The 26,794-nt window shown below is 50.8% G+C and overlaps 10 protein-coding genes and 1 non-coding gene across 11 annotated transcripts; 9 read left to right on the top strand and 2 right to left on the bottom strand.

The window, feature by feature from the left end:
• Positions 1-327: 327 nt before the first annotated feature.
• On the bottom strand, positions 328-2,758 carry CC77DRAFT_1021893 (hypothetical protein). The gene is made up of 5 exons (XM_018525352.1): positions 2,572-2,758; positions 2,165-2,519; positions 981-2,112; positions 734-934; positions 328-685 (listed from the first exon to the last, which is right to left on the bottom strand). The coding sequence occupies exons 1-5, from the start codon at positions 2,690-2,692 to the stop codon at positions 431-433; spliced, it is 2,064 nt and encodes a 687-aa protein (XP_018384482.1). The 5' UTR covers positions 2,693-2,758; the 3' UTR covers positions 328-430.
• Positions 2,759-3,773: 1,015 nt separating this feature from the next.
• Positions 3,774-6,730, top strand: CC77DRAFT_1096269 (hypothetical protein; the record flags this gene model as incomplete). Its single annotated transcript, XM_018529832.1, has 3 exons — positions 3,774-3,878; positions 3,938-4,012; positions 4,060-6,730. 3 exons carry the CDS (start codon positions 3,774-3,776, stop codon positions 6,475-6,477), a joined length of 2,598 nt encoding a protein of 865 aa, XP_018384481.1. The 3' UTR covers positions 6,478-6,730.
• A 689-nt stretch (positions 6,731-7,419) lies between these two features.
• CC77DRAFT_181772 (hypothetical protein) lies at positions 7,420-8,739 on the top strand. Its single transcript, XM_018530513.1, has one exon. It carries the CDS (start codon positions 7,545-7,547, stop codon positions 8,559-8,561), a length of 1,017 nt encoding a protein of 338 aa, XP_018384480.1. The 5' UTR covers positions 7,420-7,544; the 3' UTR covers positions 8,562-8,739.
• On the bottom strand, positions 8,652-10,887 carry CC77DRAFT_966291 (hypothetical protein). The gene is made up of 3 exons (XM_018535733.1): positions 10,138-10,887; positions 9,754-10,089; positions 8,652-9,704 (listed from the first exon to the last, which is right to left on the bottom strand). The coding sequence occupies exons 1-3, from the start codon at positions 10,701-10,703 to the stop codon at positions 8,975-8,977; spliced, it is 1,632 nt and encodes a 543-aa protein (XP_018384479.1). The 5' UTR covers positions 10,704-10,887; the 3' UTR covers positions 8,652-8,974.
• On the top strand, positions 10,757-11,360 carry CC77DRAFT_181710 (hypothetical protein). The gene has a single exon (XM_018530512.1). It carries the CDS (start codon positions 10,874-10,876, stop codon positions 11,327-11,329), a length of 456 nt encoding a protein of 151 aa, XP_018384478.1. The 5' UTR covers positions 10,757-10,873; the 3' UTR covers positions 11,330-11,360.
• Positions 11,361-11,670: 310 nt separating this feature from the next.
• CC77DRAFT_901693 (HET-domain-containing protein) lies at positions 11,671-12,418 on the top strand (the record flags this gene model as incomplete). Its single annotated transcript, XM_018533590.1, has 2 exons — positions 11,671-11,990; positions 12,040-12,418. Coding segments are annotated over 2 exons (699 nt in total), but the record flags the coding sequence as incomplete, so codon positions are not given.
• Positions 12,419-12,535: 117 nt separating this feature from the next.
• On the top strand, positions 12,536-13,527 carry CC77DRAFT_181793 (hypothetical protein). The gene has a single exon (XM_018530514.1). It carries the CDS (start codon positions 12,628-12,630, stop codon positions 13,333-13,335), a length of 708 nt encoding a protein of 235 aa, XP_018384476.1. The 5' UTR covers positions 12,536-12,627; the 3' UTR covers positions 13,336-13,527.
• A 4,305-nt stretch (positions 13,528-17,832) lies between these two features.
• On the top strand, positions 17,833-19,166 carry CC77DRAFT_1062972 (subtilisin-like serine protease-like protein PR1A; the record flags this gene model as incomplete). Its single annotated transcript, XM_018528587.1, has 4 exons — positions 17,833-18,090; positions 18,141-18,521; positions 18,572-18,919; positions 18,972-19,166. 4 exons carry the CDS (start codon positions 17,833-17,835, stop codon positions 19,164-19,166), a joined length of 1,182 nt encoding a protein of 393 aa, XP_018384475.1.
• Positions 19,167-22,482: 3,316 nt separating this feature from the next.
• Positions 22,483-23,845, top strand: CC77DRAFT_1010270 (subtilisin-like protein; the record flags this gene model as incomplete). Its single annotated transcript, XM_018523636.1, has 7 exons — positions 22,483-22,759; positions 22,799-22,928; positions 22,984-23,033; positions 23,083-23,378; positions 23,430-23,666; positions 23,730-23,796; positions 23,832-23,845. The coding sequence occupies 7 exons, from the start codon at positions 22,483-22,485 to the stop codon at positions 23,843-23,845; spliced, it is 1,071 nt and encodes a 356-aa protein (XP_018384474.1).
• A 620-nt stretch (positions 23,846-24,465) lies between these two features.
• On the top strand, positions 24,466-26,794 carry CC77DRAFT_181318 (hypothetical protein). The gene has a single exon (XM_018530510.1). It carries the CDS (start codon positions 24,608-24,610, stop codon positions 26,393-26,395), a length of 1,788 nt encoding a protein of 595 aa, XP_018384473.1. The 5' UTR covers positions 24,466-24,607; the 3' UTR covers positions 26,396-26,794.
• Positions 26,451-26,536, top strand: CC77DRAFT_t59. Its single transcript has one exon. It is a non-coding gene; the product is annotated as a tRNA-Phe (tRNA).

Below are 26,794 nucleotides of genomic sequence, written 5' to 3'. Positions count from 1 at the left end.
CAAAGAAGTAACATGTCAGGTACACATCTACCACCGTCTAGGATGAGTGCTAAGCTTTGCTGCTGAGCTTTGAAATGCTTCTAGGACTTGATGGTGGCCTAATACGCATAATTCCGTGGAATCCTAATGATAGATTGGGAAGTCTCAGTCCGTTTCTAGATCCTTCTCGCCTTGTCTTTCTCAATCGTCGCATGCTGCTCCTCATTTCCGATCACCTCTTTTGGTGGTAATAGAAGTGGTCAGTCTGCAAAGTGGCAAAAACACAAGTCAGGCTCGGTAGGCCATGACGTCCCGTTTGCAACGCAGGTCATAACCAGCAACGAGAAACTCGCCTTGGACCATTAAAATTAATCGCATACATTAGATATGATACATGCCCCTTCGCCATTTTTTCGCTACCATAACGCCATACCAAACCCTATCCCACTTATTACTGATACCCGACACCCACTTCGCCTGGGAAGCTTGCCCAAAAGTCTTGTGTCGCATTTATCATCATGGCCTCCAGTTCCTCATTGGTCAGGTCGAACGAGTCAAGGTTGAAAGTTTCGTCAGCTTCCAATGGGGGCACCGCTGGAGGGGTGTTCCATGAGAAGTTGGAAGTGTAGCTGTTAGGCGTGGGCGCTGTGGCTGGCAACGGGCTTGTGACGGGCGGATTAGTGAGGTTGACGATCATGGGTTTGCGCTTGCAGTGTGTTAGCGGAGTCTCGTGGATGCGGCATTGGGAACTTACGTCGTTGTGTTGTTGTGAAGGGGACCTGCTGGACATGATTACATCTCTTGGTGAGCCTGCTGGTTTTTGTACAGGTGAAGGCTGTAACGCGCCATAGTCTATCATGGCATGTCGCAAGGCCTGTCGTTCTTCAGGTGATGCCGGCCCGTCCTGACCAAGTACAGAGCGATAGTACGCTTGCATGCGTCGGATGGTATCGTACTGGGATTGTCAGCATGTTTCATCTCGATCTTTTGTAGTCACCCACCCAAGTTTCAGCCATAGGCCACTGTGTCTTCATCTCCCTCAGAAAGTTGCAGCCCTGTATCACGCTCTTACGCGCCTTTTCCCGCCAGCGAGGATCGTCGTCGCCGCTCGGGAAGTTGAAACTGTACAGCATTGCGCCGACTGCCGTGTAGATGGTGAAGCCGATCCATGGCACCAAGCCCCTCAGGAAATACACACCGAACGTGCGCATTTCCTCTAGCATGTCCAGGACCATAACTGAGTCTTTGAACAGCTCCTTGCGTGAAGTCTTCTCCCACTTCCTCCACATGTCCCGGTGCTCATCGTAGGAGTTTGGTGTCTCCTCAGGATTCGCTCCATTTTGCTGGGGGCCAAGGACTGGTAGATAAGCGCGATGCAGGAACATGTAACTCATAAAGTGTATGCAGTGCATGTAGCAGTACGCCTGACCCTGTTCGACAGCATTATGACTATGCAAAGTGAAGAGGTCGTACTGCAAGCGCTGTGGAAGCGAGGCCTTCCAGCCCTCAAGCTCGTAGATGAGCTGCTGGAATTGTGAAGAGGATGCCCACGGCAGTTCGCTCTTGAGTTCATCAGAGCAGGCCCAACGCGCAACTTTACCCCAGATGTTAGCAGCACGCATGCTATAGCCGATGATGCCAAGCTCCCCCAAGGGCAATGCCACTGGTGGCATGCGCTGTGTATTGTCCAGCTGAGGCGTGCATACTGGCTCTCCAAAGACAAAGTCCTCGCGCTCGCAGGGTAGTTGAATCTTCATGTCTGCCGCAGTCAATGACCTCTTGCGTCCTTTACCGCCACTGAGCAGGGAGTCCATCAAAAAGCACGTCCAGGCAGTCCGTCGGCGCACTTCAGCCTCGATAAACTCCTCACGTGTTGGCACGCGATTTCGCGGTATGCCAGTCTCACGCGTCAGGTCCATAACCTCAACCAGGCGTATCGCCATGCCTAGATATATCCACGCCCTTCTTCCGTTTCCAGCTCCCCAGTCGTGACCTGTCAACATCAACAAGGCCTGCACGCGACTGATTGAGGGTGTCTCAAGGTCTTGTTGCAAGATCTGGCGAGCGTGGGCAGCATACGCATTGCTGGCCTCAGTCTGCGACCTGAAGGGCGACGGCGGGTTCTGGACGAATCTAAGCCATGTCAGCTTGGCGATCGAGTATGTGGATGAAGGCCATAGCATACCTGATGGCCAGCGCAAGTATCGCCCAGGCCATCCATGGCTCCAAGGTGCGATCGCGAATCCGGCGCAGCAAGGTCGGCGTGTGGTGGAAACTCCATTTGTAACTGCATCGCAGGTAGCTGTTCTTGACCTCGTCTGTCAGGAGCTCGAATGGATCTAGGCCGTCGAGTAGTGACGATGCCGTATTCGGCGACGCCTGTTGTGCGGCATTGTTGCCGTTCGGCAGATGTGCGTCATTGCGGCCCTGATGGGGCGCTACAACCGTCGTACTCGAGTTATTCGATGTCGGCGTCTCTCCTGCATCTTCGGATGGCCGTGGTCGCTTAGGCTTGCGGTGTATCGCACTCGTTCCTGGTGCTATCACAGCCGTCAATACGCCGCTGTAGGGGATGACAGAAGCTCCACGCACCTGGGAATTCGCAGCGGTCCGCGCGTCCACTCTGCTTGCACCTGTCGCACGGCGGCCTATCTTCGTGAATGCACTTTTGCTTGGCTGACCGACAAGAAACACACGCGACAGGATTGCGCATTGTCGCGATGCATGTGTCCAAACATCGACTGAAGAATGAGCGACCCTGCCTCAGTCGCCCTTGCCGTCGCGGTCAGCTCTCCGCATCCCGTGCCTGCCATTTCGCGCTAGACCAGCATCGCCAAGCCATCCGAATACCATGACCATGTCTCTTTCCAAACTCTGACACTCTCCATCGTAAGCTCATCCGGGCCGTCTCTTTGCTTACCATTCTCGCCATCTGCTTGTTCTCTCCTTTCATTTCATTTCACTGTGTTTTGCTGCCTTGAGAGCATAGGAATGCCTTGTTACCCCAACGCCTATCGTGACGAAACCACAGAGAAAGAAACGAGACTCGGGAATAATGGGAATAACCTGCATCAGGCTGTTGCAGCCGCTTCATGGAAATAATCGTGCTATGCAACACCTATGAGATAGACATGCAGGCCGCACTACTCAGGTGTAGCCAGGAAATCTATTTCTCTGCGGCTTGATATCTTTCAGGTTGCTATATCTTGTTTATTTTCCATCATCTTGATCAACTCAAAGTCTGCTCATCTGCTTCTCCTATGACCAGAAATCAACAACTACCTTACGTACTCTCCTGTGTCGTAATGTTTGAGCTTCGTCACGATGGGCTGTACGTACAGCACAGCCATCACCAATCTTGCTGCTTCGGTGTACGATGACTTGGGCTAGAGCATCTGCCTTATGAACACTGTAGGGCAAGATGAATCGCTGGTACCTCCCGTTGATCTGTTGTTCTCGGTTGCCTCTTGTCATTGTCTTTCAACCTGCGTCTTTGTCTCGACATCATCCACATTCACTTTGCACAGACCCTACACTACGCGTAGGTACTGATCAGCCTTTCCCTCTACACGCGAAAACTATTCAGAACACTCACTCGACTCCTAAATGTGAACTAGCGACTTATCAAATAGCCCAAACTCAGACACCCCGCCCACTGCTACGTACCTGATCCTTTTCTATCGATCATCTCCGTCCCCCAGACTAGGTCTTCATGTATCTTGGCACGCAAGATGTTCATCAATCGCGGAACGGCACCATTGTACACATCCAGCTACCCTATCTCGACTGTCGTAATGGCTCACTTCCACACTGCCAATCGCGCCAGCTACCTGACCTACGCTCGTCCCCTAGCTGGTGAAAAGAGGAAGCGAATATCCACAAGTAACGATTTAGAGTCCGTAAGTTACTCCTAATCGTATCTTCTTCTACGTTCTCGTGTACTGATGCCGATGCTTAGGCTGAACGTAATGTGACTTCCTCACCAGCGCGCTCAACGAAGAGCCGTGACAATAAGGACAAATACAACCCTAAGGTAGATATGTCGATGCGACTTCCCCTTTTATCTCTAACATTTACCAGTACATGGCAGAAATGTGCTTCAGCGCGTACAAGGTGCGCTTACACGAGGCTGGCCTTCAACAATATACAATCGACGTTGCGAACGACTGGCGAGAGGATTTGATCGAGATGTTCAGCCACGCCGCGTTGAAAGGAGCCATCAAGCAAGACGCAGTAGCCCGTCACATGGTTCCTCGTCTTGTACTGCTTCTCCCGCGAAACAACGAAGAGAAAAAAGAGCTTGTCAAGGATTTCGCGAAGCACTACGAGGACGTACGACGCGACATGATGGTCATCGAAAAGATCATGCTCAGTGGAGACGAAGATTCCATTGCTGAGGTCCGCGAGTGTCTCTATGGTTTACATAAGGCTCTCGCTGAAGGAGCAAGATGGCGCACGATCTTGCCGTACCTACCACTACCGCTGCCACTGCACCGCCTCCGGGCTCTCCGCAATCTGATAGAATACTCACGACCTTACCAATTCCTCCGCCATCTTGTCACCGAAATTGACGACATCGAGGGTTGGCTTACATTCCTTCCCACAAGCCTCAACACCTCGATTTTTCCGCCTGAACTTGTCAATGCAGTGAAAGAAACTCTTCAGCAAGCAACAGAGGATAAAATTGTCCAGACCAGCATCGGTCCTAACGCACAGGAGACGGTAGAGTACCGAGAGCAAAAGGCCAAACGACAGCATCTAGAGAAGGAAGAACAAGTTCGTAAGCAGGAACAAGCCCGCGCTGAAAAGCTACAAAAGATCGAAGCCGAGCAGATAAAGATGAAGAAAGGCATCAGATCGCTTGAGCTGGCCGTCACGAAGGAACGCGCTCAGGAAGTTGCGAAGAAACATTCAGAGGCCGCAGCCCTAGCGAAGCGCGAGCAATCGTATCAGGACCAGATCTCACTCAACACGACTGATATTAAAAGACTTAACGCCAGACTAGACAGTCTAGTTGGCGGTCAGGCACAGAAAACGCAGCCGAAGGTTACCTCGACACCATTGTCACCAATCGATTCTGTGCAGCTCAGCACGTCAATGGGCTCGTCGTTCAGTAGTAATCAGACCGCCAACAGTAGTATTTACCAGCCTCAGAGCTCACTAGGCACATCATTTGGCAGTTCTTCCGCCCAGCCGGGGTCTTTTGAACAAACTTCACATCAGCATGGACCGGGAGACGGCGGTGTACCAATGGAAGGCGTCCAAGGAATTGGCCCATCACAGCAACACCCGACAAAATCCGATCAGACCGGCTTTCCTAGCCCTGGAGTTAGCATCGCAGGGCAGCTGAATACCTTCGGTGCTCATATCGGCAGTGGTGTTCCCTCACAATTGCTTGGGTTGTCAAATAGCAATTTCAAGTCGGCTTGCCCGGCGTACAAGAACGGTCATTGCCCAGCGGGCAAAAGCTGCATGATGCCTCATAGTGCATGCAAGTTCTGGCTGAAAGGCAATTGTAGGTATGGCGGGAATTGTATCCGCAGCCACGACCCTTTCTTTCTGACAGATGCTACATCACGTGGTCAGCCGCGACAGTCTTCACAGGTTGACCAAATGATCATCGACTCTGACTCTAGTCCACGATCCAGCGCTTTCTCTCAGGTAAACCCGTTCCAACGCGGACAGCAGAGTCGGGCCCATGCCTCTCAAGCTAGCAACACTATGAGATTACCCGATCACCAAGCCCTAACAACCGGTCCTCGTGAACGCCCTTCGATCATGGGTAGGATTACAAAAGACGGCCAACCCATCATATCGCATGGGTCCAACATTGCTTCCATCAAGGATGGCAACACCAATCGTCAGCAAGGCATCCTATCTGATGCAATTCAGGGACCTCGCGCTACGATTGATTCGAAGAAAGTTGCGTGTAAAAACAATCTCAAGGGCAGATGCAACAAGGGTCTCAGCTGCCAGTACCCTCATGAGCCATGTTCACGCTTCATGAAGGGCACTTGTTTTGCTGATGATCATTGTAGGAGGAGTCATGATCCTTTATTTCTTCGTCAAGATTCTTCCAGCAATAGTGCACATCAGTCTTCAAAGTCAACCACTCGGCAGCAGCCTTGCCAAACCCAGATCGAGCAGTCACTCGACGAGATCATCCAAACAAAAGGAGGAGGTAGGAAAGAGAGATGTGGAAAGCCGTTTCAACTACAATCGCCCATTCAAAATCAACGTCCTCAAGAGCGTCTTGAGCAATCTCTCGATGACATAATCAAGACGGCTGGACGAGGTAGAGAGGAGAACCAGGGAAGACGGCCTCAATCAGAAACTCCATGTAGATGGGAGAAGACCCAAGGTGGTTGCACGAATGGCAGCTGTCCATACAAACACGATTCACGAAAGACGTCCAACCCGAATGCTTCACGAGGCACGTTTGGCATACCCAACCTTTTCAGCTCGATTGGAAGTATACTTCGTGGTAACAGACAATAAGAACTGCGTGGGAGCCAGCAAGCTTCCATTGAGGGGCTGCTCGTCGGGAGGTCGGGGAGGTACATGATCCTGCAACATACTGCAGGCTTTTCCAATAGCACCAGGATGCTATTTCTGGAATGCTACGTCATATTGCTAGTATTCGGTAGTCGTCTCTTTACTGTTGTTTGTCTCCATCAAGCGCGTTTTGTATTTCGAGCTGCGGAACAGTGCTCACATGATTGGAGATGCCATTTTGATTGCGAAAGTCAACTGATCGGAAATTTGTCTGAGCTTGTTCCTCTTAACGTTTGTGGCGTTGATAGTGCTTTCCACGTCGCGCCTGACGTGACGTGTCTCAAGCCCCACTTGCCCTTCGTCATCACTCCAGCCCCCTCGCCGCCGATTTTCCTCAATTGTGCAGCATCTTATCGCACGGACAGCGTTACATTCACATGAAGAAAATCGTGTTTCCTGCGTCTCATGGGCTCTCAGATTTCCCATGGCTTCGTACGCACGTTGAGACCTTTCTCAATAAAGCAGTATCGACCAGCAGCAGTGAACAAGCACTATGGGCAACAACGCGGACCTCTGACTTGCGAAGACTACCCAAGCAAATATACTCAGAGCCGCCAGGCGGACCTAGCCTCTCGCTGGTGTATAAATCGAGTTCCTATCTTTGTCCAAACTCTACAGTGGTCTCATATACTTTTACAATTCCACAAGCATCCTTTCTACTTCACATCCAGCATGCAGTTCTACCGGTCGAGCAACCTGAAACACGTCTCAAGTATCTAACGGAAGAACGTTCGCCTCCGGTACGATCTGTGTTACAATAAAAGCGATGTCACACTGTTCTGAAGCTGAGAGACAAAGCGCAACCAGCCACCAGAAACCGGTCTTTAGAGCTGGATTGGGACAAAGCCGAGAATGACTGCGCAACCTTTGTAGCTACTGAATCTTTGTTGCATAGCAGTTCGCTATCAGTCACCGTTAAGTTGTGTTTCTGGTCGTGACGTTGCGTTGTGAACCGCATCTACATCCCAGCATCTCTCCTCGACTAAGGTCTAGAATTCACAATACTGAAGATGGAGTTAGCGAACCTTGCAAACTCGACCGGTTTCGAACGCCATTCGGATATCAACACCCATATTCAAGCTATTGAAAAGAACTGGTTCATTCAAAACGGCTCTCATGATGAGGACATTCTCCCCCCCTCGCTCCTTGCTGGGGTACCAGTCAACTGTCTCCCAGCAGGAATTTTCGAAGCTGTCCATGAGCTTTCCACACTAACGATCGGCCAACGAGATCGTGCGCATAGCCTTTTGAATACCTACTTCCAGGCGCGCATCCGCGAAGGATCACACAGCGGCAAGAGTAAAAACATCTTTGCTATACTGGAGGTTGGCGATGTAGAAAAAGCTTGTGAGAGTTTGAGGAGAATGAGTCGAGGCCGCGAGATGCAAGGCCCTGTTCCAGTCAAGGAAGAGGAGGCAAGGAAGAGGAAATACTCGATTAGACACGAGGTGGATACTAGCAATAGGGACGATGACAAACACTCTGAAAAGTTAGCAAAACGTTTCAAGGAAGAGCTTACTATCGTTCCAGAAAACGACAATGAGCCCGTCACACCACTCTCCATCAACTTCCCTGGTTTACTCACGCCCCCAGATTCGCGAAAAACTATAACCCCCTCAACGATCCCAAACACTCCCCGATCCCAACGCCGCGCCCGTCTTCCCCCAATTCGCACAACACAAATAAATACTCCCACGCCCACTTCCTCTCAGAATGTTTCCTTTACCCCACTCTTTAACAGTTTGAAACATGAGTTTGGCGATCCAGATACACCATGTCCGAACCGACCGAGTACATACCAACAACTTGACAATAACAGCATATGGAATAAATTCATGGGAGGCAGGTACGAAGCACCTAGAATAATAGATCCTCGGATACAGGCAGCGCAAAGGGCGACACACGAGTTCAATGTACGAAGGATAGATGTGATTAAGGCACGAAGGGCATTTGAGGAGGCGAGGAGACGGTTTGGTGAGGCGAAGAGGAGGATGGATGGGGCGAGGGGGAGGTGTGGGTGGCGGTGAGGGTGGTGTTGGTGTTGGCTCAGCTCTCAAAATTCAGTAGATAGTTTGATGCGAACTGTGGTATCCTTATTTTGATAGACTAGAAAGTAGCAGGAAATGAACAAGCTTACATTCACTGGCTGAAGAATGCAACACTGGGACTGTCGCATAGGTCTTTCGTTTCTAATATGGTCATGCATACCCAGCATAGCGCTTCCTGTAACCGCGTCACCTCAACGGCTCGATTACCAAGCTTGACATATCAAGCTGCAATGCTCATAGGAAGATGAGAATGTGGTGAAAGGTACAATCAATAATGGTATCAGATGCTACGCTATGCAAGATGAATATATGAATGCTATATCCTAGAACGAGGAAATGAACCATGAAGGTCGGCAAAAGATCGTATGTGCCAAGCCAACATCATGCACCTGTTACCGACCCTCCAATCTCAACCGATCCCTACTTCTTCCCTCATCCCGTCTCGCAACAAGGAACCACAGACTGCTGATCCAGCATAGGATAACGCCAATCCAAGTCTGTGATGGGCTCTTGAACAGAGTGATAGCAACGAGCTGGAAAGCGCTTCGTGGAACGGCCACAAACGTCGCTGTCAATGGAGACGTTGCCTTGACAAGCAATAATGTGCCTGAGAAGACAGCCCACGAGCCCATGCCGCCGAACAGCATCATGGCCCAGAAGAAGGGTACGTCGAGGAAGGGAATGTTGTGGTAGATATGAGGAACCTCACCGGAGAGGATCACAATGGGTGTGAGGAGCATGAGGGATACCAGTGATGTGTAGTGTAAGGTGCGGTAAAAAGCGCGAGTCTCCTCCCTGTTGCCTGGCTCTTCTGAGCCACTAGGGTATCCGGTGAGCACATCGCCTACAGGTACCAAACCAGCAACAATCTTGCGGTATGTGCGTAGAAGGAGGATTGGATATAGGGCGACGAAGATGGATGAGAAGACGCCAGCTACGACGGATTCCCAGGTGACGCGAACGTTTGAGCGGTAGGACGCGAAGAAGAGGTTGAGGGTTGCAACGAGGGCGGAGGAAAGGATGCTGCCGTTCACATTTTCTTTCTGGAGGATGCAGGAGAAGATTATGGCGAGGGGGGTTATGCCAATGCGGGCGAGTTGGTAGGTTGGTAGAGGTGCGTAGCTATGCCATGTCAGAACTGAGTAATGTGGTGGAGTTGCAGGTGTCATACGCAAACGAGAAGTTGCTGAGCAGCACCTTCACAACAAAGACTACTGCAAGTGGTAGCACCTGTTTCGCGATTTGCCAGTCAAACTCAAACAGGCCTCCACCAGCAATGCCTCCCGATCCATTCGACAGCCATCTTGCAAAGGCATATATGCCAGGCTTCTTGTTGCCTCTGAATGCTCCTCCCTGGGGCGCAGCTGGCTGCGAAGGCGGCACAGCGGCACCAAAGCCTATGAAGTGCAGAGGGTTGCTAGAGAAGCGTAGAAGACTCGAAACAAGTATTAGAAGGATGTGCGTGATGATGAGCTGGGCGTAGGATTGGGTGAGGGGGAATGGGAATCTAGTCCTGTTAGCAACCATCCAACCTGCAGTTCAACGGTTTCCTCACTTGTAGACACCCGTCAACATGATGAAGCGATTCATCAGCAGTAGCCCAAAACTACATCCGCCAACCCAAAAGACCAGCAATCCGACCCAGACCTGCCAGCCCCTCCATGTGCTGAAAAAGAAAGCCCCAGGCCCGCCTTGTTGCCAAAAGCCGCGAAAGGCATGGCTTCCTCTGCCCACGTCGTGGCTAACCAACGGCCGTATGCTGCTCGCGGGCTCGTATTCATCGTCTTCGTCTTCGCTTTGTGCGGCGCTTCGAATGCGTGGGTATGGGCTATTGCTGCGACTCCCAATATCGATCAATGGAACCGCAGGCTGCAGCTCCGACTGCGAGTTCTGCGTCGAGTGACTCCGCCGTGACGTCTCCATCTGCGCGTAGAACTCGACGTCAGAGTGGTCCGTGTCGTCGATTGAGCTGGCGCTGGTGTTCCGCCTGTGGACGTTGCTGTCCTTTCTCTTTCTGTCCTTTGGGAGCTGTACCGGGTTCCGCGAGAGATTGCTGAGGAAGTCGAGGGGTTTGCGGAAGGTGTTTTGCGTCGTCCGGGTGAATGCGCGTGACGAGTTCATTGTGTCCGCTTCATGGCGGAGAGAGAAGGGAGCGACTGCATGCTGAGGTTTGTTTGGCTATTCGTAAAAGTTGAGCACAGGCAGGTACGAAGGCCCGGTCACGCTGGACCCTGGCTTAGGCTAAGGGGAAGTGGGTCCGGTCATCTCTGGGGACGCACAACCTCAACACCATGGACAACGAGCATCGTGTTGTCGCAACAACATGTTCTATACTATGTTTACTGGGTATTAATATGCTGGTGTGGCAGGCTAGCAGGGCTATGTCAGCCCCCTGTTCGAGGCTTCAGCGCCTAACCCCGCATATCCCAACGTGCTCTTTGCTATATACCTCTGAACAAGAGCACATCGGCTTTGAGTCTGGCCGTTGCCTGACTAGCGATCCACCATGGCCTACTTTGTCCGCGTACATGAACCCTTACGAATGGACACTACTACATTCCATACCTCAAAGCTGTTCGTTTCGTCAGACCAAGTGCTTTGTGGTCCGTGTCAAAGACTACTCTCAGGAAGAAATACTTTACTTCGCACAGAGGAGACAAACGGAAAGTTGTATTTTACCCATCATGCAACGCCTGAGTCGTTTCAGGAAGCCCTTGCATTGTCTTGCGGAATATGTAGACGTCTAAAAGTTGAGATTGATCGCGACTTGCGTATGACCAACCCGTCTGGGATCCTTTATGTACCACTGACTGACACCCGGACAGGTCATCGCTCACGCGGTCCATTCCAGGTCGCTCCAACGGAATATGTAACTCAATTCGAGGCAGACCGAGAAGAGAGAATGTCCCTCTGGTTCATTTGTAATGGGAGTTACGTTCCCCTACACCTGGTGCCTGAAAAAGATACCAACCTGTCGCAAGGGCACCTGCCAGCTCATTCAGGTCTATTGGATGTAGATACGAGTCTCACTGCCGATAATACCGGCAGCGAAGCCTGTATCAGCTTTGCCTTGTCACAACTGAGGCGGTGCCGAGCTACGCATACCGAATGCTGGAAGATCAGGCAGAGCAGACAAGAGGTGAGCGCTTTTGTGCCCACAAGAGTGCTTGACGTAGGCTACGCCGAAGCCTCGACGATCTGCCTTCTTCAAAACGAAGACTGCGTCAAAATGATGCCATATATCGCGCTGACACATTGTTGGGGAGGTTCTCAGCCTTTCAAACTAACACGAGCAACAGTTGCGCGCCTTAGAGCAGGCATACGATTGACAGATCTTCCTAAAACCTTCCAGGATGCCATCTACGTAGCTCGAAAGATGCAGATTCAGTATCTTTGGATCGATTCGCTGTACGTTGCAGATGAAGCAACTCATCTTGGTATCTCTAACGCCCCCTAGGTGTATTATACAAGATGATCCGGAAGACTGGCAGAGAGAGGCTGCTCGTATGCGAGAAGTCTATAGTCAGGCCGTATGTTGCATTGCGGCCTCCGCCGCTCAGAATAGTGATGCCGGTCTCTTCTTCAACAGAGATCCGCAAGCCCTTTTATCTATGCGAGTTGAAACCAGCAGGGATCGCCTTCATGGACAGAACACGAGAGAACCCCTAGTGGCCTATACAGTTATTCCTGATGTGAACACGCCTGAACAGATCCTCAATACTGCACCTTTGAACAAAAGAGCATGGGTTGCGCAGGAACGTTACCTGAGTACCGGAATCTTCCATTTCACGCAGGAGTTGATCTACTGGGAATGCCATGAGGAATTGACTAGCGAACAAAATCCAGGCCACAACTACCATTCTGAGAGAAGATCTTATTCGCCCGATGGCTTCATAGGCCGAGGCTTGAAATGGTGGGTCAACGATTACAAAATTAAGATGATCCCCAAAACCTCAGGCACGATCGAAACAGACCTTGATTACTTATTCAGAATTTACGAATACTGGTGTGCTTTCAGACGCAGTTACTCTGGACTTGCCCTACCATGGCAAAAGATATACTCGTTGCATTGAACGGTGTCGCACAGGATGTCGCTGGAGCGATGAACGACACCCTGGTCGCTGGCTTGTGGCGAGGTCGCTTCATCGAAGACATGTGCTGGGCACGAAAGCCGATCCCAATCAGTTCATACTCAGCCGAAAAAGCCCTGAGGTCTACTGTTTGGCGTGCACCAACCTGGAGTTGGGCGAGTATCAGCCATCCTGTAGAGCGCTGGGTATCGTGGTCTGGTATCAATAGAAAGTCAAAACCAGCTTACGACATGGCTGCGATCGAGACTTTACTTGTAGACCAAAGGCCTTCTGGAGAGCTCGTTCACGCTTCCATGACATTGAGATGTCGCCCAATATTGATATTTCCGCCAGAGTCGGCTGTTTTAACGTGGGAGCCATACGATAATACTATGATCCTTGACGATACTACGAAATGGGACCTAGATGACTTAGGTTGCGAAGTCAGTCTAGTCGTCCTTCGCCATTGCTGCTACGGATCAGTGGGAGAAGGATATGTACAGGCCATCTTGATTACACCAAGCCGGACTCAAAGTGGGAGCTACGAACGCGTCGGTTCTTTTGCCATCGATGCAGACTCTAGAATGCTCATCTATACAGATTTCGATAAGAAGACGCCTATACTGCGCAGTATTCTTGACGGATACCATAAAACACAAGAAACAATGATCGAACTCGTATGACGCGGGGACGCTTTGGCAAATTTAAACTATTTGGACACGTAGCGGAGCTTGAATGACCATGACAATATCCTTTTGCTTGACTTCTGATGTCGTGAGCTCCAATTCAAGGATTTCTCGAGCTGCTACGAATCCGATACTGCTCTTTGTACGGCTTGCCGAGGCTCATATTGATTCAATCAGATTGGATACCATGTGCTCTGGACACTGGAGTACCTCAAACATGTAGCCGCCGGTGCATCCAGGAGCGGAAGGTCGCCAACCCCGCCAAGACCGCATCCGCCTTCTTATCAAGGCTTGTCCAGCACTCATTGAGGCTTATTCTGCATGATGCAAAGGTGTTTCGATAATGCACGTGAGCATGGTTCTTTGCTCCTTCCAGAAACATGGGCCGGCCCGTGTCAGGAACGGAGGTCGACCTATGTTGGTGGCGCTATATGCGCTCACACACATCCACTAGAGAGTTGCTTGCTTGCATGATGCAGGGTGGAGTATGTAGGTCGTGCTCCGGGACGATCAGAATAGCGAGAGACTGGGGGTACGAAGAGGCGAGATGCAGAAACAGGTATAAGGAGACGAGGAAGCAGATTGGTAGGGATCGGCGATGAGGAACAGGAGATTGATGGCCGTTGATCGGCGTACGTATTGCTTTGGGGTAAGAAAGGACTAGAACGTCGTACACCTGTCTCAAGTGTGGGCTTCTTGCAAACAAACCATGTACTTGATGCCAAATCGTGCCTGAGCTGTGCCTACGTAGCTGATTAATCCCACCAATGATATAGTGAGCAACCCAGCCACTGCATAGCCTTATACGTGGCTATACAACCCAACGGAGCTTCCAGAGACCGTACGTGTATGACTTCCGAGAGGCCAAAAAGACTCTTACCGATCACCCGTGGTACGAGTCCTGAGTTGGAAGCTCGAAAAGTATATTTGACCCACCAGGAACTGGGCGGAACGTTTCTCTCGGTTCTTGACCGAAAAGATGGGGTGGTGGGCGGCTCCAACGTAATGAAGGACACACCTTCTGCTACCACCGGTTCACATCGCCGATTAAGGTAAGGCTTGAGTCCTACCAAATAGCTACCATGCTCTCCGTGCGCGCAGAACCTATGATTGATACATTCGGAACATAGGACGTTCTGTGGCTAGTGATGCTGATGCTGTGGCGTTGAGTTTGCAACGATACCTACAGATTTTACTACAACCTGTGATGACGAGCGGAAAAGGAGCATACATTACCCTCCAGCTGCGAACACTGAACAGCTCGATCAAGCTTCCTTGTAGGTAAACACTTGCCAAGTTCACCTCTGCATAGAAATGGCTGAGATGTGGCGAGTGTGGCGCTATCGCAACACTGACCTCAACAAGGTGCTCTCGAGTATCGACTATTGATTCAGACGGATGAGGAAGGTGACCTTGGATTTCGAGACGAGGGTTTGTTGCTGTGGGTGTGGTCGGCGAAATGGCCAGGAGTTGGCTGTACAGTCGATCAGCAGTAAAGCCCGCGTTGTCAGCAGGTGTACCTGCATGATAGTTGGATAAGAGGTAATCCCTGAGCCAAGAGAAGAGCTTAGCGCCTTAGATATAGAAGATGTAAGCTAACACAAGCCAGCATTCCTCGCGCGTGCAGCTAACGAATACCATGCAGCAACTCCATGGCGGAGGCGTGGGGTCATGGTCCGAAGTAAGCGCTGGGTGCGATTGCGTTCTTGGCATCGGGTGGAGTTTTGACGCTCAAGGAAGGTCCATATCTCCCGCATGAGATCGTCGCAGGGTCTGAGATACGAGGAGATCACGGGAGATCCTGCTTGGGGGGCTAACCGTTGGAGTGACTAGGGCTGCAGAAAGAACGGCGAGTATTGGAGATCAAACGTGGTGCGCATCTGTACGAAGTCGTATGTATCGTGAAGGGTGCGAAGGCGCTCCAAAGATAGGATCGCATGGCCTATGCACAATACTTGAAGCGGGGATTGAAAGCAACTGTATTATTTTCATAAGCTGGGGTAACTTGTGAATCTGCCTCTTCCAAGCTTGTAGACCAACAGCTCGATGAGCATTGTCTGGCGTCCCTAGGTATGATTGCGGTGAGTTGTCCAACAGTTAGTACACGTTTATTGTCACCACTTTTGCTTGAGAGTCTTGTCAGTACATTCAAGTGCAAATATGCGGTCGGCTATCAATGCATCATGAGGAACTCCCATGTACTCGCATGTGATTAACCATCCGTGGTGCAGTACCCGATGGTCAGTAGTCATCTAGGCAGTAAACTGTTCCTTATTGAGAGAAGGTCATGGCGAATCGTCGAAGAATGGGCCATTGCGTGGTACTCGAACTGAGCTGGGCAAGACAGAAAGGCTTGCCCGAAGGCGGCTGGTGATGTGTTGTGACCACAGCGAATGCCGTGAGATTGAAAGCGAGTTCGGCCTGCACCGTGCGTGAGACACGTGCGCACGGCAGCACCTCGGCACCGATCAACCTCTGGGCTTTGAATGGAAGCGTGCCGATTGTTCCTTAGGGGAACCACTTCAAAACACTACACCACACCCCTTTACCTCTCATGGCTCTGCCAGCCGCGAAGACGGCTGGTAGGTCATCTTAGTGAGCGGAGACCATACGCAAAAGGCAGGAGACGCTTCGCCTCGCCCACATTCGCCGGCCACATCGTGATCGACACAGCCAGAGGCGCCAGCTCAGCAAAGGCCCGCGGTCGCTATGAAGTGGCTTGGAATACCGCCTCTCCGCCGTACTTTCCTTGGACTCATAGTCTCACCGTTGAGTGGGCTGGCTGTCTAGGCCTCGTGCCTCTACTGTTTCTGGCTCTGGCCTAAACCCGCTCGGAACGAACAAGGGCCTTGCACGCGACCAGCGTGGGACATGACAACTTTCCAAAGCGATCGCATCATTCCGCATGCAAGAGCGCTACCCAACATATCGTGGCTCATCATTCGCCCATTTCTCCTATCCCGTTGTCGCCTTATCTGAGGTGTGGCTAAGGGCCAGGTTAACTATATTGGTCTGCGTCGTGCTAATTCCTAAAGAAGGAGGTGGTTTCAGCAGCTACGTGATTTTAAGCTCATTACTAGCGGGCCTTGGATAGCCAGCGGATGGGGGCGCTGTCGCTGTTGCAGATCATAACAGTTGAGCACCGCATGTTCAATACGTTTAAGCATTCCAGGACTAGAAAAAAGCATGATGCCACGATGCAGTGCTGCCGGATAGCGCCGTGATAGGATGGCTACATTGCCGGTCCCGCCAAGCCCGCTAAATAAAGTTAAGATCGAGTATCTGATTGGTCTAGATCAAAATCACGTCCCTTTGCCGCCTGAAATGGAATCGGTATAGGAGCAATTCACCCAGCTGCCGAGAAGTCAAAGACGCAAACAACTTTGTTGTGATTGGGCCTAGTTCTATTGGTGATCCACTTTAGGGAGATTGGACATCCATGCAGCTATGGAAAAGGATACAAGGCTGAAGGTAACGATATACCCAAATGCTGTCCAACAATATCCCTAACCCACTCTTCTTGTTCATGTCGTTGTGTCGACCAATTCTGGCTCCCGCCAATCGTAGATCCAGTTCGATGATCCCTCTGTACTAGTGCTGTTTGTACAGTAACTAATTGTAGGTTGCGTCGGCATGTGAGTGTACATACAGCCTACCAACACAGTGGCGGCTCGTCCCGTACCCTTGGGACAGAGGTTCAGGGATACCAAAGAAACACAGATCATGCTGGCTCACTTGATCCGAGATGGGTAAGCGAGCGATGCCCGAGTCGAATAGGACCTGTGGAACTGCGACCCACAGACAAATCCTGTAGGACACACCTGATGAATCCCGGGCATCGATACTGCATGAAACAGCTTCATTTGACATTTGGCTCGACACCAGCCCTCTCATCGCGTCTACGCCGTTATCAGGATTCTCACAAGGGGCTGCAGATCGATCCACCCTCGTCCAATCGCGCCATCGTGCAGGCTTTCTACGTTGAATCTCTACGCGACGTTATTCACATCCCTAAACTAGTAAGCATGTTAATCTAAAGTGCATCATGCCAAGAGCTGCGCATCTGACCCGCTCCTCACAGTATCCTCCTCCTTCTCTAAGACTTTCCGCCCGTTCCATTACCACTACTCCGGTGTCTTGGAAGCAACCTTGGTAGTAGTGCCGGAACACACTGTAGCACCTACCCAATAAGGTATCGAACGTGTACAAACGCCATCTCAAGCCATTCTAGCGACCAACAACACCTTGTACCATTGCTCTAGGTATGTCGGCATGGCACGAGATCGCTTGGTCGGTGGTTGCTAATCCTAATTGGAAGGTGCATTTGCCTCCTGCCATTTCGTCTCAACACCAGGTTGTCAAAGGGATCTATATAAGAGGTATCAGACGCCCTTCCAGATCACCAGGCCACGAGCACAGCAACACTCAGCCCATCATCAGCAGTCTTCTTCGTCTTTCGCTCCAACGATCTCATTCTTCGATCAATCCGTCAACATGAAGCTCTCACTTCTTCTCGCACTTCTGCCCGTGGCTCTTGCCCTTCCCGCCCCAGTCATCGTTCCCCGTGCTGGCAGTCCTATCCCCGGAAGATACATCGTCAAGATGAAGAATGAGAACCTCCAGGCTCTGATCGATGCTGCCTTGAAGGTTCTCAAGAAGGACCCTGTCCATGTCTACAAGTTCGCCGGCTTCGGTGGTTTCACTGCTGATATGGCTGATGACATTGTTGAGCTGCTTCAGAACCTGCCCGGTGTAAGCTTATCAGCCCTGAAAATGACTCTCAGAGTACTGATATAATATAGGTCGACTACATCGAGCAGGATGCCGTTGTCAAGGCCAACCTGGGCGAGATCCACCTCGAGAAGAAGGCCTACGTCACTCAGTCTTCTTCTACCTGGGGTCTTGGTCGTATCTCCCACCAGGCCAAGGGTATCAGCTCCTACACCTACGATGACTCTGCCGGCGCTGGTACTTGCGCCTATGTCATTGACACTGGTATCTCTACTACTCACCCCGAGTTTGAGGGCCGTGCTACTTTCCTCGCCAACTACGCTGGCGATGGCTCAAACACTGATGGCAACGGTCACGGCACCCACTGCGCCGGTACCATTGGATCCAAGACCTACGGTGTAGCCAAGAAGACCAAGCTTTACGCTGTCAAGGTCCTCGACGCCAGTGGTTCTGTAAGTGGATATGCGTTTCACAGTGCAAATGCCTTGCTAACCATTTGAAGGGTACCAACTCAGGTGTCATTGCCGGAATCAACTACGTCGCCAATGATGTCAAGACTCGCAGCTGCCCCAACGGTGCTGTTGCTAACATGTCTCTTGGTGGATCCCGTTCTACCGCTGTCAACACTGCTGCAGCCAACGCTGTCACCGCTGGTGTCTTCATGGCTGTTGCTGCCGGTAACGAGGCTCAAGATGCTGCCAACTCCTCGCCTGCATCGGAACCCACTGTCTACACTGTTGGTGCCACCGACAGCTCGGACCGTCTCGCCTCCTTCTCCAACTACGGTTCCATTGTTGACATCCTTGCTCCCGGTGTATCCATTCTCTCCACCTGGCTCAACGGCGGCACTGTAAGTTCAACCATTTATGTGGACGTTTAGATCAAAAGCTAATATTACAAAGAACACCATCTCCGGTACCTCCATGGCCACTCCCCACGTTGCTGGTCTCGGTGCCTACATCCTAGGTCTCGAGGGCAAGAAGACCCCTGCCGCCCTTTCTTCCCGCCTTACTGCTCTTTCGCTGAGGAACAAGATCACTGGTCTTCCCTCCAGCACCAAGAACTACCTTGCCTTCAACGGCAACCCCAGCGGTTAAGCTATTGCTTTCATAGCGGGTTCTCATGAGCATTTTGCATTGTTATCTGAGGCATTTGCGCATTGATAGAGGTTGAAGATTTCCCTCCTTCTTTTCTTACGAACTTATGATGGTGGTTGCTGTAAATGTGGCAGAGATTCTTCCAGCTCGTAGCTAGTAGCATCAGTGCATATTCAAGTTGTTAAGTCAAATCATTCAGGCCATTCTCAGATGCCGTGCATGCCCCGCCTTAGATGCTGATGACCAGGATCATGATCGTTCCAACAAAGTCCGGATGACGAAGATGCGAGTACAATCCCGTTACCGCGGTTTTCGAATGCGGAGACCGATGTGACGAAAGCAGAGTTTGTATCACCGCGACTAACGTACTTGCACTGGTGGCTTCAGCCACGAACCAGGCTTCAGGCTACTGCTGATCCTCATGTGTTTCATATTGTCCTCAGTTACTTTGAGGGGGTACAGTTGACTATGCTGCGGCCTAGGTGGCTTCCGGAGGCGCAGCCCTGTGCATTAGTATAACGGCGCCCCATCAACATGCCCTTAGATGGCTTTATGCAGGGTCTGCTGATAGATGCATCCTTGTGGACTAACAAGGTACCTAATTAAATACTTTCAATCTATTCCGCAAATGATCTGGCGTCCAGCGATCCTGATGTGAATCCTGGGTAGGTTTACGACGTGAGTCATTGTGATCTTGCACCAGACGAATATCTCCCGAGGTCTGGTACTATCTGTTCTTTGTTTGACAGTTGTCAACAGAAGCCTCCCCAAGTACCACATAAGATCACACATAGCTAGCTGCATGCGGCCACAGGGCTTCAACCCTCCCTGCATTCTCGATGCTATGTTGGCCCAAGGTTGATCAGCGTGGTCATCGGAATATTCGATCTCGCCCCACATTTCCAAAAAGGAGATATCGCGGCTGAGGCTGCAGCAGCCGTCATCCTTCCGCCGTGATGCACGGGCCTAGATGGGTGGAGACTTCCGTACAATCGAGCACCACCAACTCTGTATCCCAACTGCCGCTCTACTTGCGCATAATTACTTACACAACGATACGACCTTGAACATGGCTGAATAGCCTGGCTATAGACAGCACCCGATGATCGCGACGGAGTATAACTGTACCCGAATTTGAACAACGCGCGTCAGCGGATCTGGATTTGGATGACGTACCTGATGCGCAACTACTCCTTTAGATTCAGCCGCAATCCTGATTGTTAACGAACAAAACAAAGAACAACGAAAAAATAAACAGCACTAGATTGCCGCAAAGTACTTCACACATGATATGTATCGGAATGCGCGATGGGAGAGCTTCTCGTGTAGCGGAGTAAGCGCGCGATCGTTGGCTCTCGCCAGCTGAGTTACGGCTACGCCGTGCGGCACCGCCCTGCCAAGCAAAGCCAACAAGTGCCAAGTCGTATAGAAATGGGTGGCATGGAGGTTGTTGTTTTATACATGCTCAGCAAGTGGGCCTTCCATCCATCGAGCTGCCCATTTTGCCCCCATCTGCTCACACGTAGTAGATCATATGCTGCTCTTCGAACGCCACCCTAGAAACCAGCTTGTCGACACCATAGCATTACAGTTTCCGGGTCGACTTGCTGTTTCATGAAGAGCATCTAATCAACGCAGCTTCATCAAGATACCTCATTTCGCAAGATAACCCTGTCACTCCGTGTCTTATTCGGACACGAATTGCCAATCAGGAAACCCTCGGAGGGTCCTCTACTCTCGACCAAAAATATCATCATCGCAGCTCAGGCATCGACGGAACCCCTTGACCGGCTGGGATGGTAAAGAAGGCATGTTGTGTTATTCGCCGATAGTGTGCGTTGTGTTACACTCAGGACCCGCTATACTCGGTTGTATCCAGAGAAAGCATATGTACAAAGTCGCTTAAAGGACCTCGTGCGGTATACACCCCTAGGAACCATAGCCAGTGCTCCATGATGCCTGTCTTTCGAAGGCGATTCCAAAGACCGTCGCTCCATCATCTAGTCTTACAACTACACTGAGTCTGTGTCACATGTTTGCATCAAAAACAACACCATACGAATGACTAGTCTTTGTTCTTTGTCAAAACTCCTCCGTGGAACGAAAAAGCCCGCATGCTCATGCTCCTGGCAGCATGGTTTGGCTACTATGTTCCCGCACGAACGAGTGGTTGTCAACGGGAATAGCAAACTCTTGCGAGACTCCAACGATACCTTTCGTACCAACATGCGAGCCTACGGATGCATAGTCTGACGATGCAGTGGCGCATATCTGACAACCTGACATGGGTGCCTTGCACATGCATCATTCTTCACCTTGCACTGAACAACACTTTTATCAGCTGCTTGATGTTGTCCCGCGAGTTAACTTCTTGACGAGCACTTGTGACGCTGATGATTAGATTGCTGGTTCCCGATCAATCATTTCCACCTATGATGAGAAGCGACATTCTAGCGCCCATCGGGTACGACAAAGATAACATGTAGGAAATCACAACAAAGCATGTTATGTTCCACAACGCTCTGACTGCGGTGGTACTACCGATACCTGTTCTTTATCGAATTCTGTTCGACTTCAGACTTACCCGCCCGCATATACCATGCAATAAGACATGGATCTAGGAGAATCACAAAAGCCTTCTTTCGTGATTCGTGTCCCTTTAATGGGATGCTAAGCTCACATCTTGGCGCATTGGAGACCATGTCGTCAACAAAAAGGTTTCTTCGGCACCATACAGCACCGTAGTTTCGATTGCGTGTTGTCTCCCGAAGTCCACCCCTCTGGTTATCTTGGTGTTTTATACCCCTCCGAGTAACATCGTACCTTCCTCGGAGAACACTAAATCCTTCAGATGACCGACTGAATAACTTGCAAGATGATCATCTTAAGACGAACCGACCAAGCAGTAGAGAATGTGGCAATATGATGCCACCAAAGAACCACAAGCACAATTATCGGCGCTGAATCTATCAACCACAAGCATACATACCATCAGACAACCGTATCTCCCGTACCGTTGTTGGTGTTGTAACGTTAAGTGGGGTCGTCGAACAGCATGCTCAAACGTGGTTCGTAAAACGTCCCACTACGTAGGTGCACGCGCTCTGTTCGTTATACGTGATCTGCCGAACCACGCCATTGGCTATCAAAGAAGTCTGCCGCCTCTGGCACTTGGGCATGTTCTACAACGTTGGTGTTTAAAACGCAGTTCTGCCGCTGATGCAGGTACAACTCAACCAGAAACATCCGATCCTTCGCCCTCTCTTCAAAGTCTTTTCCACTCGTCCCAACACCTCTACCCAAATCATATCGAAACATGTATACACCGCTGTTTCTCGTTCTGCTTTCTTCGGCATTTGCTGCTCCATTGATCAAGGTCGACAGTACAGATGCTGTTGCTGGAAAATACATTGTGAAGCTCAAAGGCGATGTTACATCAAAAGCTGAGGAGGGCCTGACAGCTCCAATTACCGCCAATATCGATTTCAAATACACGATGTCTGGCTTCAGGGGTTTCGCTGGCAGCATCTCGGATCATGAACTTACTCGACTCCAGGCTTCTGAGCATGCAAGATACACATCTGTATTGACATGTACATACTAACATGACTAGGTTGACTATATCCAACAAGATGCCAGGGTCCACATGTTCGAAACGAAGACACAGGTGAACGCTACGTGGGGCTTGGGTCGAATCTCGCACATTGAGCCTGGTCAGAATAATTACCTTTACGATTCCACTGCTGGCGAAGGCACATGCGTGTATGTCGCCAGCCATCTTAGAATTCTCTGATCTTTGCTTATACAGCGAACACAGATATGTCGTCGATACCGGTATCGAGACCACTCATCCAGAATTCGAGGGCCGTATGTATGAGCAGTATAACTCGATGGAAACGTATTAACGCTCTACTAGGCGCCTACTTCCTTGCAGATTTTAGCGAAGAGGGAGACCAGATTGACGGTGCGGGACATGGTACTCATGTTGCTGGCACAATCGGTTCCCTCACATGGGGTGTGGCAAACAAGACGACTCTTTTCGCAGTCCGAGTGCTGGACTCTTCCGGTACCGGTATAAATGCTGGCGTCCTTGCCGGTATGCAGTTTGTTATCACGGATACAAAAGAGCGTATGGACGCCGGAGATTGCCCGAAAGGAGCCTTGGCCAATATGAGCCTTGGGGGAAGAAAATCTCAAGTCATGAATGATGCTGTAAGTGACAAGTCCGCAGCATTCATAATCGATGCATTAACACCAATTTAGGCTGCTGCTATCGTTGCGGCAGGTATCTTCCTTAGTGTCGCCGCAGGCAATGAAGGCACGTTGGCTGATTACTCATCTCCATCATCTGAACCTACTGTATGTACCGTGGCCGCTACAGCAAATAATGGTACGCTCATCGAATGGTCCAACTATTGTCCCCGGGTCGATATTCTGGCACCTGGTGTTGAGATCACCAGCACTTGGATTGGTGGAGGCATCAACACTATATCTGGAACCGTAAGTAACCTTCCGAAGAGATGCGGTAATGCTACATGCGCTAACGATCTTCAACATGTCCAGAGTATGGCCACTCCGCATGTTGTCGGCGTAGCTGCGTATTTCGCGGGTCTGGGAGCACGGGTAGAAGGTTTGTGCGAACATCTTGCTAGTACCGCGACAAAGGGTGCGATCGATGATAGCACGCTCCATGAGGGTACACCTAACGCTCTCATATATAACCAGGCGGAGGGAATTAAACATTACGGTAGACGTACTGGCCAGGTCGTGTAGAATATTCGAGAGGTCCATTGTCTGCTCGGACATTACGTTCCAAGTCAGCCCACTGCACTTGGCAGCTTTGGCTAATCTAGTCTTGCCAATAGGAAGGGATTGCAATGGAGAAAGTATCTGCGTCCAGTTTGTTGTTCTTAGTGCTTGCTCATAGATCGTGCGGATCGAGCCGTACATGACAGCACCGGTCATCGATAGGCGGGAAGATGCATGCGACCTCACCTGCCGTGCCGTCTCACCTCACCTGTCGCAGCATCGGTAGGCTCTTCCACCTATCGCGATTAGTCACTACCAGTAAGAGCCTCCGATCTCAACGGCTGTCGCAACTGTTGCACCAGGGAGTTAGCGCTAGATCTCAAACTCCAAGACGGTGATGTCGCCCAAGCACGCACGCCGATCGTCACTTCACTAGGTCAGCTGATTCAGCACTGTGGGCCAACCACAAGCCGTGACATCACAGAATTGCGGGGTATAGACTTGCAGCATCGGGCTTAGCCTGGACTGCAACCCTAACACCTTGCAGCTCACCAAGCCTCCCAAGAGCACTGCCTCTCACCTGAGACCTTTCTCATCCCGCTCCATATCTGGCGCATCGATACGTACGCACACTCATCGGAACCCAAAGACGCCTCATCTTTACTGGAGAGGAGAAAACTATCCTAGAAGTCATGGCGTCATACTTCGATCTCCCGCCGTCCCAGAAGGCCGCGCCAGCTGCGAGTCTAGATCAAATACCCCAGGACCAGCGCAAACAATTGGGTCGCATGAACAGCTTAATGTCCCCTGCAGTCACACAGATATTGGAAGGATTAGGCGACGACCACTCAGACAGCGATAGCAGCGAAGGAGACATATCTGAACAAGAAGAGCAACGTTCCACTCAACATACCAAGAAATCACTCGAGCCTCAGCGGCTGAGCCAAGATAAACAAAAGCATATCGCTGGCCAGAACCCTCGACCTTCATCATTGTCACCAAGCAGAAGTTCTCTGAAATCGGGTACCGGCAAAAGTTCAATTCACTCTAAAACTTCTTCGGCACGTGGGAGCGGAGAAAACTCCGCAAAGCCCAGACAAAAACAGCCTCACATGGCGCGATTCCACTCTCTTCGCAGCATGCTTTTCCAACAAAGAATTGAAGACCAAATGAAGACTGTCACACAAGAAGACTGTCAGAATGAACAAAACGCGGCAGACAAGTGGCATAAGCAACACGAAGAACGCCAGATGCACCGCACGGGGACACCCGAGAAGGACTCATCAGGGAAGAGTGGAATTGGAAGCAGACTGAGAATGACGGTAAGAAGGATGACAACAAAAGATGCGGGGAATATGGAGAAGATCAGGGAAGATGGCGCACCAGTCGAATTCAATGATCGGGCATCAACGGCCTCTTCAGACGTGGAAGGAGAACAAAGGAATCCATATGAGAGTGATGGAGAGAGCATCGATCATTCTGACGTGGAAGAATTGGTACGTTGGGTCAGTCGACGGGATCCACCCAGTGACGGTGAAAGACGAAAAGACAACAGTGTGGTGGAGGCCAAAGAGGATAGTGGCCACGAGAGCCTTGGGCCGTCGGATGTTGATGAACTTGTTCGTTTCGCCAGCAGAAAATCTGACGCCAAAGAGACTCGCTCAATCAACGACGGACATTCGGGGTATAGCGATGCGTCCACTGAGTCTGACAGCGAACTCAGAGAAGTATCTTCAGATGAAGAAGAGGACGCAGATGACCTCGTACGCTGGATATCGCATCGCGACGGACCTAAAGCAGGCCCAGTGCGTAGGAACTTGCAACGAGCGGAACTGGACTCTGATGTAGGAGAGCACTACGAGTCTGACGTACCAGAACTAGGTCGCTGGTTCAAGCGCCACGACGGCACTAGCGGCGAGTCTGCAGCATCTACGCCTGTCAAGGAGACTTTTGACGATTTTGACGAAGAGGAGCAGCGTGGTCGCCCAAGAAGCCGCGAGGAAATTGAACCAATCAAGGAAAAGAGGCATATTACAGACGACGACGTCGACGAACTTGTCCGCTGGGTGAGCAGGAAAGATTCCAAACAGCAAGAATCACCCGTGCTAGAAGGCGATAATCCAATTGGCCGTCTAAAGCGGGAAGAGGAAGAGAAGCAGCAACAAATCGGCATGAGTGTCGATGATGGTAGTCTCTCCCAAGCTGATCTACCGGATGTTGTCGAACATGCGCGAAAGACGAGTGGTGGTCCCACTAATTCTCCACCAACAGGCCCGTTTGCAGTCGAAACCGGCGATTTGCGAGTACTAAGGGACGAAAAGACAAAAGCGGTTACCCCAGACCGTGACTCCCAGCGCGATCTAGACGGGCAGAGAGAAAGTCTAGACGAGAAGAAACAAGAGCTAGGCATGAGTCATGATGATGAGAGTCTGAGCCACAGCGATGTGCAAGACCTAATCGCACACGTAAAGAAGATCTGAGAGATGTTGCTTGAGATTTAGGGAGGGATCCCCACGAGAACTTCATCAAAAACCCGTCTCCTTAGCTCAATTGGGAGAGCGCCAGACTGAAGTCTCAGTCACTAAATCTGGAGGTATCGTGTTCGATCCACGAAGGGGACAACGTGCCTGAGTCAATTCTCAGGATTCTTCGAACTTTCTTTTTGCACAAACTGCGGCTCAGAGGTATGGCAGTCGGATTGTATTTATCGTATCGTGCGGGATCCGTGGAGACACGCGGAAGCTAAGCGATGTGGGTGTGTGGATCTGGGTAGAATACGAGAAGATCTAGACTGTGGCTGGGGTTCACTGTAGCATCATGTACTTAGCTTGTAGCACAGTTTTTGATACCAACTAATAAGTATGCCAAGCGAGTGAAAA

Source organism: Alternaria alternata, assembly GCF_001642055.1.
Source record: "Alternaria alternata strain SRC1lrK2f unplaced genomic scaffold CC77scaffold_14, whole genome shotgun sequence".
Classification (NCBI taxonomy): Eukaryota; Fungi; Ascomycota; class Dothideomycetes; order Pleosporales; family Pleosporaceae; genus Alternaria; species Alternaria alternata.
Note: the sequence above shows the minus strand (reverse complement) of the source record. Positions and strands in the feature narration are given on the sequence as shown.

Bases quoted from the DNA above. Each gene is read 5' to 3' on its own strand.
- CC77DRAFT_1021893 (XM_018525352.1), bottom strand. From the start codon at position 2,692: ATGCGCAATCCTGTCGCGTGTGTTTCTTGTCGGTCAGCCAAGCAAAAG. The intron at 2,520-2,571 runs GTGCGTGGAGCT...CGGCTGTGATAG, and splicing joins GGACCGCTGCGAATTCCCAG to CACCAGGAACGAGTGCGATA. The intron at 686-733 runs GTAAGTTCCCAA...ACACACTGCAAG, and splicing joins CTTCACAACAACACAACGAC to CGCAAACCCATGATCGTCAA.
- CC77DRAFT_181772 (XM_018530513.1), top strand. From the start codon at position 7,545: ATGGAGTTAGCGAACCTTGCAAACTCGACCGGTTTCGAACGCCATTCG.
- CC77DRAFT_966291 (XM_018535733.1), bottom strand. From the start codon at position 10,703: ATGAACTCGTCACGCGCATTCACCCGGACGACGCAAAACACCTTCCGC. The intron at 10,090-10,137 runs GTGAGGAAACCG...TAACAGGACTAG, and splicing joins ATGTTGACGGGTGTCTACAA to ATTCCCATTCCCCCTCACCC. The intron at 9,705-9,753 runs GTATGACACCTG...GACATGGCATAG, and splicing joins CTCAGCAACTTCTCGTTTGC to CTACGCACCTCTACCAACCT.
- CC77DRAFT_181710 (XM_018530512.1), top strand. From the start codon at position 10,874: ATGGACAACGAGCATCGTGTTGTCGCAACAACATGTTCTATACTATGT.
- CC77DRAFT_181793 (XM_018530514.1), top strand. From the start codon at position 12,628: ATGGCAAAAGATATACTCGTTGCATTGAACGGTGTCGCACAGGATGTC.
- CC77DRAFT_181318 (XM_018530510.1), top strand. From the start codon at position 24,608: ATGGCGTCATACTTCGATCTCCCGCCGTCCCAGAAGGCCGCGCCAGCT.